Below are 15,982 nucleotides of genomic sequence, written 5' to 3' on the forward strand. Positions count from 1 at the left end.
AGGCTGTACCCTTAGTTTGTTATAACAACAATCCTTTGCACTCTGAATGATCTCACCCTCTGGCAAAGTGTTCACTGCTCCCTATTTCCCAGGGACTTGAGAATTATCCATCACACTCCACCACATACTTACAATCCCTGTTTCTTCTAACAGCCAAGTGAATGGAACCAGACATTGCACCCTTGACTTAGCAAAGTCCTTCCCCTCAAGAAGACTTCTACTTGCATGCATTTTCTTCACTTTGAAATTAATTAAACTTCTGTTTGATCCCAGACTCTTCTCTAGCCTACTCTGTTTAGCTCAGGCTATACAAAAATTTAGAAGCCAGTTCCAGTCTAGTTGACAGTTCATTATCTCAGTAGGTGGCCCAATCAAGCACACATATAGATTGTTTGGAAATTAAGTAAAAAGAAAGAGCATAAGACACTAAAGGAGAAACCAGGAGAGAAAGTGATAAGATGATGGTTAAGAGTGAGGACCAAATAAACATTGAAAGGGGGAAAATGAGGATAGAATTATGAGAATGTCCTTCTAGGACCTGAACCATCATACTTATCTGCAACAAATAAAATGTCCACTTGATACATCTAGGCTTTTTCTTAGGGCTTTATTAAAGATACATAGATTGGACAGGATTTAGTTCCATATCACTTCCCCCATTTAAACTGAAGCACTGAGGGTAGGAGTTGGAGAAGAGGCTCTCATTTCCCCAGAACTTATCTTTCTTGTTGGAAAAGAAACAGGATTAGGAGATATACAATAGATATGGAGAAAAAGAATCACATGGCATTTTAAAAATGCATAGAAGAGACCAAAAGAAGGTTCAGAAAGAGAGACAAGCAGGACAGCTCTGAAATTAACATGTATTATATCCTTTAAAGAATGCAAGATATATGTAAGAATTTTATGTGTAATCATATTTTGTGACTTCTGTGTATTTGGAAATGCTGATTTTGATGATATTTGTGGCATACAGAATGACAAAATAAAATAATCCTGTCTTAAGAAGTTGTAAGGTCCCAATAGTTTCATCTTTTCTCTGGAAGAGGTAGGGGTTTTTGTCCTTGGGGAAAGGTCTCCACTTACACTGTCCACTTCAAACACCTGGAGACAGAGTTGAGGCATTAGTTATATGGGAAAGGTGCAGGGGAAGGTGGGTAGAATAAGGTAAGGTATAGAGAGAAGAAAGAAGAGTCTTTTATGGAAAAAGAAGTTTGGTCTTTTTCTCCCCTCTGTGAGTTTATTTAGATTATTTCATTGTAAGCAAATGTGAGTGTCAATACACATGAGAGGAAAGGGGAGGGTACATTTTCTCAAGTATAAAATAAATTAGGAGAAGAGGCAGAAGTAGATTGGCTTAATGAAGGATTAGGAGAACTGGGGGGGGGGAGGGGAGGGAGGAAATGGGATACAGTCTTACCGAGTCTCTTGATGTGTGCCAAGGCATCGGACTGTACAGTATCTAGCTCCACAGCTAACACAAGTATAAGGAGAAGGGAAGCCACACACTGCACAAAAGGGGCGCTGGGGCCGGGCAGGGGGCCCTGCACAGGCTGTGAGATAGTTAGGGCCCTCAGTCACACTTAAGTTCTGGAAAAAGTAAAGGAGTAGGAACATGGATCTAGAGTTACCTCTTTATTGCACAATTCAACTTTGCCCCCTTATATTGCTTCCTTGATATTTCTATTTTCCCAGCCCCATGACCCCTAAGTTTTCCCATTTTTCTCACCTGCTCTTCCAGAAGGGCCTGGAAGTTCTTACGAAAACGAAGTTTAAAATGATCACCTCTAGTTTTCTTCTTTTTCTTTCCTAAAGGGGAATGAGAGAAGTTGTTCACAGAATAACTTCTGTGAACAACTTTTTAATTATTCTGTGAACTTTTCCAATCTCTTTTTTTCCCCACACTTTTCTTCACCTTGAGACTAATATCCCTCAAGTCCATCATACTTCCACTCTACCCACTTCAGAGAATTGTGTTTTTTCCCTCCCTACCACTTAAGTTTTATCTTTCAACTTAAATCACCTATTATGTCAAAAGCAGAGGTCACAGGTCATGAATTGAAAAATAAGAGCTATCTAGGAGGAAAAAAGAGAAGTCTTCCAGCTCCAAGTTTAATAATCTTTCTATATGACCATGCTATTCTATGAATTTAAATGTGACTGAGGATTCCAACTATGCAAAGTGATTTAGAATCTTAAGGGATCTGCTAACTCATTTAGCTCAGAGAAGAAAAAGTGACAGTCACTGCTCACAGAGGGAGAACTGGGGTTAAAAAGAAAGTACCCCTGACCATCATTACCTTTTTTCCTTCATCAGGATATTATTTTTTTTTCCTTTGTAAGCTTTGTTTTACTAACTAGTCTAGTTTCTCACTTTTTTGGCCTCTTTTACTTCTGAAGTACTGGAGTGAATCCTCTGACAGACCTGATCTGACTGAGGATGAATACATTCACTCAAACAGGCCTCATCTTTCTACAAAGAACCTGGCCCTAGAACTCTACCCCTGTTGACCGTGAGGCAAAAACAGGGACTGAATATCTTCCCTGCCTCTCACCTCTTCCTTCATATACTTGATATATATATATATATATATATATATATATAGAGAGAGAGAGAGAGAGAGAGAGAGAGAGAGAGAGAGAGAGAGTATTTACATCTATATATTTTGGTGGTGTTTCTGTGAGTTCCTCAAGGATGGAGCCCATTTGCTTTCATCTTTCTAAACCAGTACCTAACACAGTTTCTGGGATATTGTGCACACTTGTTTAACCAAAACTAAATTAAGAAACCCGTATTTTTAAATTCCAGCTCTTCCACTTATTCTTCAGATGTTCTTCAGCAAATCACTACTTATCTCTGAATCTCATTTTCTTTCTTTGTATGACAGAAGTTGGAAAAAACCACACCCACACAGACGGCTTTACCCCACTGCCAAGAGCAGAGCCCATGACATCAGAGAGGTTACGAGTCCCTAATCCAGATCTCTTTAGATCCCTTCCATCTTTAAATCCCAACCTCTAAGGGCGCAGCAATCCATCGTAGTCCCCAGGTTTCTCTCACTCAGCCTCACCGGTGTCGGCATCATCGTCGAACTGCGGCAGCCTCTTCCCTAGCTGGGGAAGGCCGGCATGGGGGTCATCCTGGAAGTTGTCGTTCTCCAGGGCCTCTAGCTGTCTGTTGATTCGGCGCTGCCGGGCCGCCCGGTCCAGCACGCGCCGCTGTCCGGGATCCTGGGACCGCACTGCGTGGAAGAAGGGAAAACGGGATCAGGCGTTGTCGTTAAGGGATAAGCCACCCAAGGAGGGGTAAGAGGCTGCAGGGCCCGACGGACCCATGGAGAGCCTCAAACTCACCTGAAGTCTTCTTCTCCACCATGTTTGTTTTAGTCGGCCCACAAACTTCCGAAGGGAAGGCGCAGACGCTCGCCAGGAAGCTCCGATTTGCTAAGATCACATCTACTTCCGGCGGAAACTCTTTACGTCAGAGAAATGACGACCAACGCCACCATTTTCCTTAAAGGCACCAAGCTCAGTCGAACCCTAGGCCCTATCGCTGCCATCGTGTTGCCTAGGAGACGAGGCAACTTTACGCTTTGTAAAAGCGAAGTCACTCCCGGTAGTACCTATGTCCTCAATTTCCCCATTTGGATGGCCTCTGGGTTTCCTTCCAGATTTAAAAATCTGATCCTATGACTTTTTGGATTTAGAAACTTTTCAGACATATAAGCTGATAAATAATGAAATGAACAGAACTTGGTGAACAATTTATTCAATGTCCCTGCTATAAAAACAACGAAAAGCTCATTATGTGCATTCATACAATGAGAATTCATAATTCTAGAGCACCAGAAATAAAATATACTATCAATGAAAGAGAGGTGATGAATTTAGGGTGTGGACCGAGAAATATATTTCTATGTCTATACCTAAACATTTATGGACATATCTTTTTTTTTTTTTAATAGCTTTTTATTTACAAGATATATGCATGGTAAATTTTCAGCATAGACAATTGCAGAACCTTTTGTTCCAACTTTTCCCCTCCTTCCTCCCACCTCCTCCCCCAGATGGCAGGTTGACCAATCCATGTTATGTTAAATATGTTAAAGTATAAATTAAATACAACATATGTATACATGTCCAAACAGTTATTTTGCTGTACAAGAAGAATCAGATTTTGAAATAGTGTACAATTAGCCTGTGAAGGAAATCAAAAATGCAGGCAGACAAAAATAGAAGAATTGGGAATTCTATGTAATAGTTCATAGTCATCTCCCAGAGTTCTTTCTCTGGGTGTAGCTAGTTCAGTTCATTACTGCTCTATTGGAACTGATTTGGTCCATCAGAATTGATACTCATGTAGTATTGTTGTTGAAGTATATAATGATTTCCTGGTCCTGCTCATTTCACTCAGCATTAGTTCATGTAAGTCTCTCCAGGCCTTTCTGAAATCATCCTGCTGGTCATTTCTTACTGAACACTAATATTCCATAATATTCATGTATCACAATTTATTCAATTATTCTCCATTTGATGGGCATCCACTTAGTTTCCAGTTTCTGACCACTACAAAGAGGGCTGCCACAAACATTCTTGCTATGTGCATATCTTTAAATAGTCATAAGGAGAATTTGTTTTTCTTCCTATACATATTTTGTACAAGGATTTATTTTTCTTTCCCCCATAACATGAGGTATTGGGAAGTAAAAAAAAAAAATATTTTTTGTTAATTGTTTTACTTTGTTACAAGAGAATTTTACAGAAAGAATGAGGGGAATCTGTAAGTAAAAACAAAATACATCAATAACGTTTTAAAAATTCATAACTATTCAAGTAACCAGCATTAACAAATGGGGGAATTAGGCTTGAAGAAGACACGAGTCTTGAAGGAAAGTAGGATTCTAAGAAGTGGAGGTAAGTAGGGAAAGCATTCTAGGCAAGGGAACAATTTTAGCAAACACAGAAAAATGAAAGATTGAATATGTGGGAACAAGGTAGGTTGCATGTGGATAATGAATAATTTACCAAGATAGGCTGAAACCAAATTGTGATGATAATTTCATTGTATAATATGCTCCCCAAGAAGTAGAGGGGAGAGGCCCTGGGAAATGTCCTCTTTGAAAGCTGCTCAGGATAGTTAAAATGGACAGGGCCCCAGATTCTAATCCTAATTATTTTTCTGTGCCTTTTGTCTTTGGGCGACTTATCTAAACTTTTTTGTGATGTTTTTTAAACGATAAAGTAAATGGGTTGCTTCTAGCTTTGCATCCTAAACGTTAGTGCTCTCTCTCTTTACTCTATAGCCTGTTTTCTTCCTCCCAGTCCTTCACCCCTTTCCTTTCTCCCAGTCCCAGTTTACCTTTCCTTTCTATTAGTCTACACTCTCCTCCCTCGGAAAACCCTTAGAATATTAAGGCTGGAGGGGACCTCAAAGACAGATCATCTAGTCCGTTTAAAGGTGAAGAAACTGAGAACTAGAGAAGAGGAGGAAACTTTTTGAAGGTCACACAACTAATTAGTAACAGGCAGGACTGGAACCCAGGTCTCCAGATTCCCCTGTCCCACAAACATCTACAATCCCCTCTTCTTCCTCTTAATTTTTTTCCTTCTTAATTCTCTGCAATCGTCCAGTTTCATTTTCCCTAAACCTTGTCCCCTTTCGTCTGGAATTTCTTCCTAATCCCCTTTCCCAATCCCCTTTCCCCATCCCCATCCCCCATTCTCCCACATCCTCTCCTCTTTCGCCTCCCCGCCCTACTCTCCCTAATTTTCCCTGCCCACTTTCCTATACTTGCTCTCCGTAAAGCTTCGGCTAGTCCAAGAACAATCCCCGCCTTGTCTGAGAGTAGAATTTCGGTTTCCGTCGCCTCGGGTTACGTCTTTTTTTCCCCTCCTGGTATTCCCGAGCGCCCTTTCCTCCCTCCCTGAAGCTCTCTCCCGTTCTTTCCCTATTCTGATGGTTCCTTTCTTTAGCTGGGCTCTCTAAAGCCGATTCCTCCGTAGTCCGGGACGGCTTGCGCCCGCGGGTGTCTGGCCTGGTCTGTGTCACTGTCCGCAGCCAGTCATGAGCTCCCTAGGTTCGCCTCGCCTCTGGCTCAGGCTTCAGCTGGAACTGCCCCCTGTGTTGCTGCTGCTGCTGCTGCTGCTGCTGCTGGGAGCCACAAGCGCCTTGGCCTCTTCGTCAGCTTCTGTAGCGGATGACATCGCCAACCTCAGCGGTGGGGAGAGAGTCAATCCTGGTCAGTGGCCGCGGAGTGCGGAAGGGCCCATAGTTGGGAAGCTGGAAGAAGCGATCTGGGTTTGAGGTGGCGTGGAAGGGGAGAGAGGGCCAGGCCTCCCAAGTCTGGAATCCCCGGGTGGGGAAACGGAATGGGAAGTTTGAGAAGCAAAGCAAAGTTCCCAGGCAGTTTTCTCTGGCTTCTATTTTCATCCAGAAAGAGTGCAACAAACACATTAGTCCCCCCTCCCCCCTCCCTTATTATTATTTTTTTCCGCTCTGATTACATCCCCTTTTCCTTAGCTCTGCTTCCCCATCTGACATTCTTATTCCTACTTATGTGCAGAATTGGAGCCTGGCTAAGAGACATAAGCAGAGGCTGAGGGGGAACATTTTAATAGAGGTAGGGGAAATTGCAGAGATTTAGGAACTAAAAGAGAAGGGTTCGAGAAAGAATTAGGAGGGCTGGAACAGAATTAAGATATGTAATACTCCTTGAGTTTGGGTTAGATGCTTGAGCCTTAAACTACCTAAATCTGTTTCCTCATCTATAAAATGAAGGCTTTGTATGACTTCCAGTTCTAGATCAATGACTTTGTTTTCTTTGGGTTAGGAGTGGAGGGCTAGGAGTATTTTTTGGGGGAAGGGAAGAACCTTATTCATTGGTTATCATTTCAGATAAACTACTAGTAATCACTGCTGCAACAGAAGAGACAGAAGGATATCTGAGATTTCTGCAGTCTGCAAAATTTTTCAATTACTCTGTTCAGGTGAGGAACCCCCATGGGCAGTTGGGGATGTGTGCTGGGGAAAGGAGGCAGGAAGAGGTTTGTACTGCATGTCAGAGGAGCAAGGTTTGTCTGGCTAAGGCATTTCTTCTCTTCCTTCAACAGACACTGGGCTTAGGAGAAGAATGGAGAGGAGGAGATGTGGCTCGAACAGTTGGAGGGGGTCAGAAGGTTCGATGGTTGAAGAAGGAGATGGAGAAATATGCTGAAAGAAAGGACATGGTCATCATGTTTGTAGACAGGTATGGGGTTGGGAATAACTGATAGAGTTTGGGGTGGGAAAGGGAAAGATCATTGGAAAAGACCTTGAATGAGCAAAGATTAAAGATCATGAGATCATTGATTTAGAGCTGGAAGGGAATGTCAGAGATCATCCAATCTTATCATTTTTCAGACCCAAAATGAGACCCAAAGGGTCCATAATAAATTTCAGAAGCAAGATTTAAATTCTTGTTAAGTCAACAAGCATTTATTAAGCACTCTGAAATGCATCTACTGTGCTAAGTACTGGGTACACAAATGCAAGCAAAAAGAAGAAAATTCTTGCTCTCAAGAACTTTACATTCTAATTGGAAAAAATAATACATAAGAGTGAACTGAGGAAGGAAAGTATGGTGGCAAAGTCCAGAAAATCAGAAGCACAGCTAGGAGAGGCATGAAGGATGCCTTTAGTTTGAACCTTTTCTTAAAATGGAGGTTCTGAAAGGAATTCAAGGCCACAGGAGATGAGGGAAATTCCAGGATGAGGTTCCAGGATGGTTCACAGAGCACTACCTCAAAATAAAGATTCCAGGAGGAACTCAACTTGGGACAAGGGGACTCTTGGATACAGAGGGATGTCTCTGGACAACAGGGCCACAGAGACAGTTCTCTGACTTCAAGTTCAACAGTCTTTCTATTGCACCAAGTTTAAAGGCAGAAATGGCAAGTGGGAAGTGAGAAGACTGTGGTTTTAAAGTTACTTTCCTCCTCCTCCACATAGCTATGATGTACTTCTAGCTGGGAGCCCCAAAGAGTTGCTGTGGAAGTTTCTTCAGAGTGGCAGCCGCTTGCTCTTCTCAGCAGAGAGTTTCTGTTGGCCAGAGTGGGGGCTAGCAGAGAGGTACCCCACTGTGGGAAATGGAAAACGTTTCCTCAATTCTGGAGGTAAGAGTCCAGGGGAAGCTGTGCAGCTGGGCCACTTTAGTGACTGAAGCTAGATCATTCTCAGAGTTGGAATGAAGGACATGGGATGGAATGGAGATGGCCTGGACACCTGATCTCAGACAGGAACTTATGGAATAGGGAAGACAAGCTCCTGGGCCTCTAGGAAATTCTAGAGATAAGATTTGGCACAGAGAGCTAGGGGCAGGGGTGTTATATAATTGGTTTCTCCAGAATCAGAAGCTTGGTTTCCAAAGTTTGCTCAATCTGGACAGGTTTCATTGGCTTTGCACCAACTATCCATCATATTGTTCGTCAGTGGAAATACAAGGATGATGATGATGACCAGTTATTCTACACTCGGCTCTACCTGGATTCTAGACTCAGAGTAAGGAGAAGGGTTTGGGAAGAAGTCTGAAATACCTAGAAAAAGGGCTATCTTATCCTCTAGAGGGGTGGTGATGGGGATTCACTGGTGTAGAGAGAGGGAAAGTAATGCAGTTGAAGGAAAATCTGGGAGGCTGGGAAGATGGAAAGAAGTATCAGGGTATATGAAAGAAATATGGGAAGAAAAACATTGGAAAAGAAGTTCTTTCAATTAACCTCTCCTATTCTGACCTTTCTAGGAAAAGCTTGGCCTGGCTTTGGATCACAAATCTCGAATTTTTCAGAATCTCAATGGAGCCATAGGTCAGGAAGATGAAAGGGGGCGCAACTAAAGTTGATGAGCAGTTGGGAGATTTTCATGGACAATTGGGTTGTCTGATATTGGGAAAATCCCAAAATTAAGAGGAGTACTTCATGTAACTATTGTTGGCATTGAGATCCCTTCCCTGAATAATCTGTCATTTAGGATACAGAAATTTTTTCATGTTTGTAATACCATAGATCCTGAGATTGGGAAGTATAAAACTTGCATCTTTCATTTCCCTAGATGAGGTGGTATTAAAGTTTGACCGGAATCAGGTTCGTATTCGGAATGTGGCCTATGACACACTCCCTGTCGTGATCCATGGCAATGGACCCACCAAGGTACTTTTCTGTCCCATCTGATGGATGTTAACATTCCCAAGGAACCTCTCTATTCCAGGGATTACAGTATCCCTGTCTCATGGTTGCCTGCATAGCGACCCTTCTAATAATAATAATGATAAAAATAACAAAAACATAGTTAACATTCACGTAGTACTTTAATAGTAGTTTGCAAAACTCTTTGAACATATTATCTTATTTAATCCTCACAACAACTTTGTGAGATTGATGGTATATTTTCCCATTTTAAAGATAAAGAAACTGAGGTTTCAGAGGTTCAGAATGATTTGCCTAATTACATAGTTAGAATATTATAGTTAGGATTCAAACTCGTCTTCTAGACTTAAAAGACAATGTTCTCTCCACTGTGCCACCTAGCTTCTACAAAGGAGATGAGACAGATAAGGAAACTTGTAATGTCTAATTCCCCTTGCTAATCCCCTTCCTCTTTTGCTCACTTCTGGGAAATTCCTGATCCCCATAGCTTTCTAGATTCAGACTTTTGTTTGCTTTTCTCTCTCATAGCTTCAGTTAAATTACTTGGGAAACTACATCCCTAATGGCTGGTCCCCAGAGGGAGGCTGTGGTTTCTGTGACCGTGACCGGATAGATCTCCAGGAGCGGCAGGTATGAGGAGTTTGTGAAAATGAGAAGGGAGGAAAGAATGAAACGGTATGGAGGAGTTAGTTAGGATTCAATCTAATGTAATAAACATTAACTTCCTCTAGTATTCAATGCATTGTGCTAGGTGTTAGCTGGGTCAAAGGGAGCTCCTGGGGAGGAGACCCTGAAGAAAGAGTAGGTTTTTCCCAACCCATTTCTGGGAAGGTTTGTAAATAGGAGTGGATATCATCAGGAAAATAGTGTGTTTCTGGAGGAGGGTGGGAGTGATAAACCAGGCCTTTCCCAGTGACAGTCTTCCTTATATGCTTCATTTATATCAGCTTTTCCCCAAAGTGTTTCTGTCGGTATTTGTGGAACAGCCAACTCCATTCTTGCCTCGATTCCTGCAGAGATTGCTACTCATTGATTATCCACCAGAGAAGATTATACTCTTCCTGCATAATAATGTGAGATAACCTCATCCCACTTTCCCAAATTGCCTCCTACTTTTCATTTCCTGAGATAAACCCACTTAATCTTAATAGAATGTAAGCTTCTTGAGAAACGGTTTATTTTCCTTTTATATTTTTATCCCTAAATCTCAGTAATGCTTGTCAATTTCAGATCAAGGCATAATTTAATTTTTATGCCTTTTTTAGTGGCCCTGACCTGATTTTTTCTAATTTCTTTCCTTGTCCTTTCCTCATCAACATTCCCATCTTGAATTTCATCTAATGTCCTCCTTCTCTCTTGCTCCTTATTAACCAATCTTTTTTTTTTGTCTTTTCTCAACCCCAGGAAGTCCACCATGAGCCCCATATTGCAGCTGCGTGGCCTCAGCTTCAGGACCATTTCTCTGCTGTGAAGCTTGTTGGACCAGAGGAGGCTCTAACTCCAGCTCAGGCCCGGGACATGGCTATGTGAGTAAATTTGGAATGGGGAAGGGTACATTTCAACCACATTAATACTTACCCCAATCATCTCATTAATATAGCCTTGCCATCTCCAGAATTATAGGTTAACCTAATCATCCTTATACCTCCATATTATCCAACTTGACGTGTCTCTTCTCTGTGCCATCTTGTCTTTTTCTTTTGCACCAAGCCAACTAAAGGGGAAGTTGAAATCCTTGCTTTTCCTTACATTATCCATTCCCCATAGTAAGCATTCTTTTCAGAATTATGTCTTTGATTCATCTTATTGTAGCTTGAATTCATTTGTCTCTTCCTCTTCTCTAGAAGCTGGGAATGGGGGTGAGAAGAAAGTAGAAGGGGAGGTTTGCATTTAGGAACTCACCGGTCCATTTGTTTGTCTGCAGGGACAACTGTCGTCAGGATTCTGAGTGTGAATTCTATTTTAGCCTGGATGCAGATGCTGTCATCACAAACCCTCAGACTCTACGCAACCTCATTGAGGAGAACAGGTCACCCAGCTGGGTCATTCCCCAAATCTCTGAAGGGATTCTCAAATTCTTTTCCTCTTCTCAAGAAGACTCCCTTATGTCCATCTCTAGGGGGTACTCCAGGTTACACTCAGATTTCTTCAGCCCAGTCTTCATTTCAGTCTTCCTCTTCTCTTTCCCTCCAGGAAGGTGATAGCGCCTATGTTGTCCCGACATGGAAAATTATGGTCCAATTTTTGGGGGGCACTGAGTCCTGAGGAGTACTATGCTCGATCTGAAGATTATGTGGAACTGGTGCAGAGGAAACGAGTGTGAGTCTTTTTCTGATGGAGGAATTCCTTCCTTATGTTTCACTACATCTCTTGCACCTGTCCTTTTCTCAACATTGCCATTACTCTAATTCAGGTCCTTATCACTCTTGAACACATTGAATTTATTGACTTATTCTCATCTGAACTACTTCAATAGCTTTCTTTCTGATCAGTCTCCCAGACACCGTCCTCTTGACAATACATCCTCTTGGTTTTATAGCTTAGAGGAGCAGGGTTTGGGGAAGCAGGAAACAGGCCAAAGCAAACCCTGATGAGGAATACAGATGATAAAGCTATAAGGAATACAGAGGTAAAGCTATACCTAGGATGAATAAGCAGAGGGCTTTCTGTTGACTTGGATAGAGTCCATATGGTGTACTGAGCAGTGCATGGAGTTTCCATTGGATCTCTTTCCCTTACTGTATGATCTTGAGGGAATTGCTTAGCTTCCCTGAGCCTCAGTTTCCTCATCTGTAAAGTAAGATATTTGTATTGCCTACCCTACAGAAGTATAAAAGAAGTAAACTTCGAAGTAATATGGAAGTAAATTAGCAAATAAAATAATATGTTTAAAATACTTTGTAATTAAAAATACTTTATAAGCTTTATTATTATTCTAACCTTGTCCTCTTCAACACATACACAGGGGTGTGTGGAACGTTCCATATGTATCCCAGGCCTATTTGATTAAGGGAGAGACACTTCGGAAGGAGCTGCCCCAGAGAGAAATGTTCTCACAGAGTGAGAGTGATCCTGACATGGCGTTCTGTAAGACTGTCCGTGATAAGGTGTGAAATTTGATCTCTAGGTCCCTGGGCAAGTGAAGACTGGAAGGACTATTCCTCAATTCTTTTAATATCACCTCATTTTTTTCCCCCTAGGGTATCTTTCTCCATCTCAGCAACCAGGAGGAGTTTGGGCGCCTTTTGTCCACTGCCCGGTACAGAACAGATCACTTATATCCTGACCTCTGGCAGATCTTTGACAATCCTCTGGTGAGGGATCATGTCTTTGTTCCCAGTTCTTGATGCCTGAATGGTTGCCTTTTAGCTTTCTCCCTAAATCCCATCTTTCAGAGGAATAACCCTCTACCCTTGCCCAGAGGAAAATGAGAGAATGGAATAATCTTCAGGTATCTGATATTAGAATGGTAGCCTATTGGGACTGTTGGGATAGAAAGGTAATCATGGTTTCTTCTCCATTATCTACCTGTAGGACTGGCAAGAGCAATACATTCATGAGAATTATAGTTGGGCACTTGATGGGGATGGCATTGTGGAACAGGTATGTCCCTCTAAGAGAATATCCCCAATTACTCAAACATACAGACTTCCTCCCCAAAATACCATACCCTAGGGAATCTATCAACTACTGTCTCTTGAGCCCAACACACACACACACACACACACACACACACACACACACACACATATCTTGCCCTGACTCATATCCTATCCTTATCACTTTATTTTCCTCATCCTTTTCACTGTCTTTTCCTCTCTACCTTAAGCCCCTCCAACTCTACCAGATCAAAAATGAATCACTCAACTCAGATTCTTTTCTCCATCTAATCATCAGGATTCCAAAGCTCTGTTTTTCTTTCCTTCCCTAACCCTGTCTCTTTTAGCCATGTCCAGATGTGTACTGGTTTCCACTGCTGTCAGAGCAGATGTGTGATGAACTAGTAGAAGAAATGGAGAACTTTGGCCAGTGGTCTGGGGGAAAGCATGAGGTAGGATGGGGTTACTTGGAAAGAGGGAACATCAGGAGATGTCACACTTATTATTCTGGAAAGGAGGGTTGCAGAGGATGAAGGAGACCTAGGGAAAAGACGGGGAAAGGTAGATTTAGGGATGACTTGGGAATAAGTGAAAGGGTAGGGGAAGGGGATAAAAGAAACATAAGCTCAGGAGATGGGATGGGATTATCACACATTATTATGTCTCTCTAGGTAGGGGCCAGGTAATGTGGGGTGAGTATAGAGTGTGGAGGGTGGCAACAGTGGCAATGAGAGCTTAAGAAACTATCCTGGGGAAAGGGTATTCCCAGGAGAGAGTTAAGATGGCTCAACTTCTTTGTGCCCAAACTCTCCTTTTTAGGATTCTAGGTTGGCAGGGGGATATGAGAATGTGCCTACTGTGGACATTCATATGAAGCAACTGGGTTATGAAGATGAATGGCTGCAATTCCTGAGAACCTATGTAGGACCCATGACAGAAAACCTATTCCCAGGTTACCACACAAAGGTTGGATGATGCAAGGGGACATGGAAATACTTCTCTTCAAACTCTTACCCCATCCCAACTAATTTCTTCCATCAAATCTCAGTATTAATCCTCCCTTTCCCTGTATGATCCCTGAGAGCTTCTAGTGTTATTCACTTTGGCACTGTAATTTCCAATTTTAGGTTCTTCCTCAGGAATGGGGGGGGGGGAGAGAGAAGGATTATTAAGAATATAAATAATTGTTGCTATCCTCATAATACTTAGCAATTATAGATAACTTATACATCATAGGTAGGATATGGACTATTCCCATTTTATGGATAAAAAACAGGTTCAAAGAGGTGATTTGTGTGGCATCAAATAATTGATAAGTTGCAGAGCCAAGATTCCCAGTTCTGATAGTAAGTCCAGGGCTTTGTCTATTGTACCCGCCCCACCAAGTCCATATCTAATTTGTGTATGCAGATGAGGTTTGGCTACATTGCACATCAAGAATTCCAAGAATGGGGGAATTTCCGTAAAATGATGCCTTATACTGCCTGAGAGATAAAATAGAGGGAGAGTAGGGGAATTGCCTAACAATCAAAAATGGTCTACATTCAACCATTTTGGTATAAATCTCAGTATACAAACTTTGGTTCCCGTTGAGCACTGGCAGAAATAGTGCCACCTTGTGGCCTGCCTGTTGCCTCCTTGAGCCACTCTCCAGCTTCAGCTCACTGACTGCTCATAGGATTGTATCCGTAGAGATGAAAGGGAAGGTAGAGGTCCTACTTGAGGACCCTAGGACTTTCCCTTGTCCTTTCCAAGTCCATGTTAGTGATCCTCCTGCCTTGATTTTATGGAATCATCCCACACTCCCATGATTCTGTCTTTCCCCAGACCCGAGCAGTGATGAACTTTGTGGTCCGGTACAGGCCAGATGAACAACCATCCTTACGACCACATCATGATTCTTCTACTTTCACCCTCAACATTGCTCTCAATAACAAAGGTCTTGACTATGAGGTGAGTGTGATACCTCTTTCCTCTTCTGGGAACCAAATGATACCTTTTGATACACTCTTGAGATCTCCACAGATCCTTGGCCCCAGGACTGAAAAACAGAAGAAATATCCTCACTTCCCCCCAAAAATCCCCAGAACTTCTTTTTTTCATCTTATATACATATTCTCCTCTCCTTTTGTCTCCCATTTCTTGTTCTCTGGCAAACACACGCACAGTTCCTTATTTTCTCTTCACTTAGATTCTACTTATATTTTTTTCCTCTTCCTCTTCTTATTAATCTAAGTCTCCACTCTTATCCCAGCTTTATTCCTTGGGGAATCAGATTTTATTGTCATGATATTTTATGTTCCTTATTTAGGGAGGAGGCTGCCGATTCCTACGATATGACTGCATTGTCTCATCTCCAAGGAAAGGCTGGGGACTTTTGCACCCTGGGCGCCTTACCCACTACCATGAAGGACTGCCTACTACGAAGGGTACACGATACATCATGGTGTCTTTTGTGGATCCCTGACAACTAATTACTTTTCTCTGTCCTGTCACCACTGTGCCTTCTTGGGGCCTTAGGTCCAGTCCCCTTCCTCATTGCTAGGGGGAGGGGACAGAAGAATTTCTCTGAGCTCTGCTCCATGATGTGTGTTTATTGTGCATCTGTTTGTCAGTTTAGTGTGTGTCTATCTACTTTGCCTTGATGTGGCCCTCTCAGGTATCTCTTGGAACTCCTGTCTTTCCTCTCCCTACGCTCAACCACAAATGGTAGAGTAGTGATATGTTTGGGGGAGGTTCTCTCTGTGATAAGTTATTGAATAAAGGAGGATTTATAATCTTTGTGTCCATATGTATGCACCCATCCTGAGAAAAGTATTCCACTCTGTCCTCATCTGGAGCAGTGAAAAAAACTTTGAATTAGAGTATCTGGACTTACAGTCAAATTCTGAATCTGATACTTACTTTGCAACCCTGGATATATCACTTAAATTGTCTGCATCTCAAGTTCCTTATCTACAAAGTGAAGGGGTTGCACTAGCTAACTTCCAAAGTCCCTTCTAGATTTAAATACCATGATACTTTAGTTTCTATTCCTTATTGACTTCCTACTCTCCCCATACATCACTGAATACAAGGAAAGACTGATATTCACTAATGGGAAGTAGACAAAGGAGAAGGAAAGAGGGAAGGCCTGAAGCAATTTTGAAAAGTGGGATTATTTTTCCAACTATTCACTTTCTGATTTCTTCTTTCTCTAAGTGATT

The 15,982-nt window shown here is 42.0% G+C and overlaps 2 protein-coding genes across 2 annotated transcripts; one reads left to right on the forward strand and one right to left on the reverse strand.

The window, feature by feature from the left end:
- Positions 1-588: 588 nt before the first annotated feature.
- On the reverse strand, positions 589-3,463 carry ZNHIT1 (zinc finger HIT-type containing 1). Its single transcript, XM_051995951.1, has 5 exons — positions 3,355-3,463; positions 3,072-3,242; positions 1,730-1,809; positions 1,421-1,590; positions 589-1,104 (listed from the first exon to the last, which is right to left on the reverse strand). Exons 1-5 carry the CDS (start codon positions 3,374-3,376, stop codon positions 1,083-1,085), a joined length of 465 nt encoding a protein of 154 aa, XP_051851911.1. The 5' UTR covers positions 3,377-3,463; the 3' UTR covers positions 589-1,082.
- An 86-nt stretch (positions 3,464-3,549) lies between these two features.
- PLOD3 (procollagen-lysine,2-oxoglutarate 5-dioxygenase 3) lies at positions 3,550-15,553 on the forward strand. The gene is made up of 19 exons (XM_051995950.1): positions 3,550-6,239; positions 6,896-6,987; positions 7,111-7,247; positions 7,988-8,151; positions 8,424-8,536; positions 8,775-8,838; positions 9,083-9,180; positions 9,706-9,807; positions 10,125-10,250; positions 10,582-10,703; positions 11,102-11,206; positions 11,371-11,496; positions 12,143-12,284; positions 12,378-12,491; positions 12,712-12,780; positions 13,124-13,228; positions 13,596-13,742; positions 14,604-14,729; positions 15,088-15,553. Exons 1-19 carry the CDS (start codon positions 6,065-6,067, stop codon positions 15,241-15,243), a joined length of 2,283 nt encoding a protein of 760 aa, XP_051851910.1. The 5' UTR covers positions 3,550-6,064; the 3' UTR covers positions 15,244-15,553.
- Positions 15,554-15,982: the final 429 nt, after the last annotated feature.

The sequence above is a fragment of the Antechinus flavipes genome, chromosome 4 (genome assembly GCF_016432865.1).
Source record: "Antechinus flavipes isolate AdamAnt ecotype Samford, QLD, Australia chromosome 4, AdamAnt_v2, whole genome shotgun sequence".
Classification (NCBI taxonomy): Eukaryota; Metazoa; Chordata; class Mammalia; order Dasyuromorphia; family Dasyuridae; genus Antechinus; species Antechinus flavipes.

Excerpts from the sequence above, each read along its gene's own strand:
- ZNHIT1 (XM_051995951.1), bottom strand. The coding sequence starts at position 3,376 with ATGGTGGAGAAGAAGACTTCAG. Across the intron at positions 3,243-3,354 it reads GGTGGAGAAGAAGACTTCAG|TGCGGTCCCAGGATCCCGGA; the intron begins GTGAGTTTGAGG and ends TCTTCCACGCAG. Across the intron at positions 1,810-3,071 it reads CGACGATGATGCCGACACCG|GAAAGAAAAAGAAGAAAACT; the intron begins GTGAGGCTGAGT and ends ATTCCCCTTTAG.
- PLOD3 (XM_051995950.1), top strand. The coding sequence starts at position 6,065 with ATGAGCTCCCTAGGTTCGCCTCGCCTCTGGCTCAGGCTTCAGCTGGAA. Across the intron at positions 8,152-8,423 it reads ACGTTTCCTCAATTCTGGAG|GTTTCATTGGCTTTGCACCA; the intron begins GTAAGAGTCCAG and ends CAATCTGGACAG. Across the intron at positions 12,285-12,377 it reads GTAAGACTGTCCGTGATAAG|GGTATCTTTCTCCATCTCAG; the intron begins GTGTGAAATTTG and ends TTTTCCCCCTAG.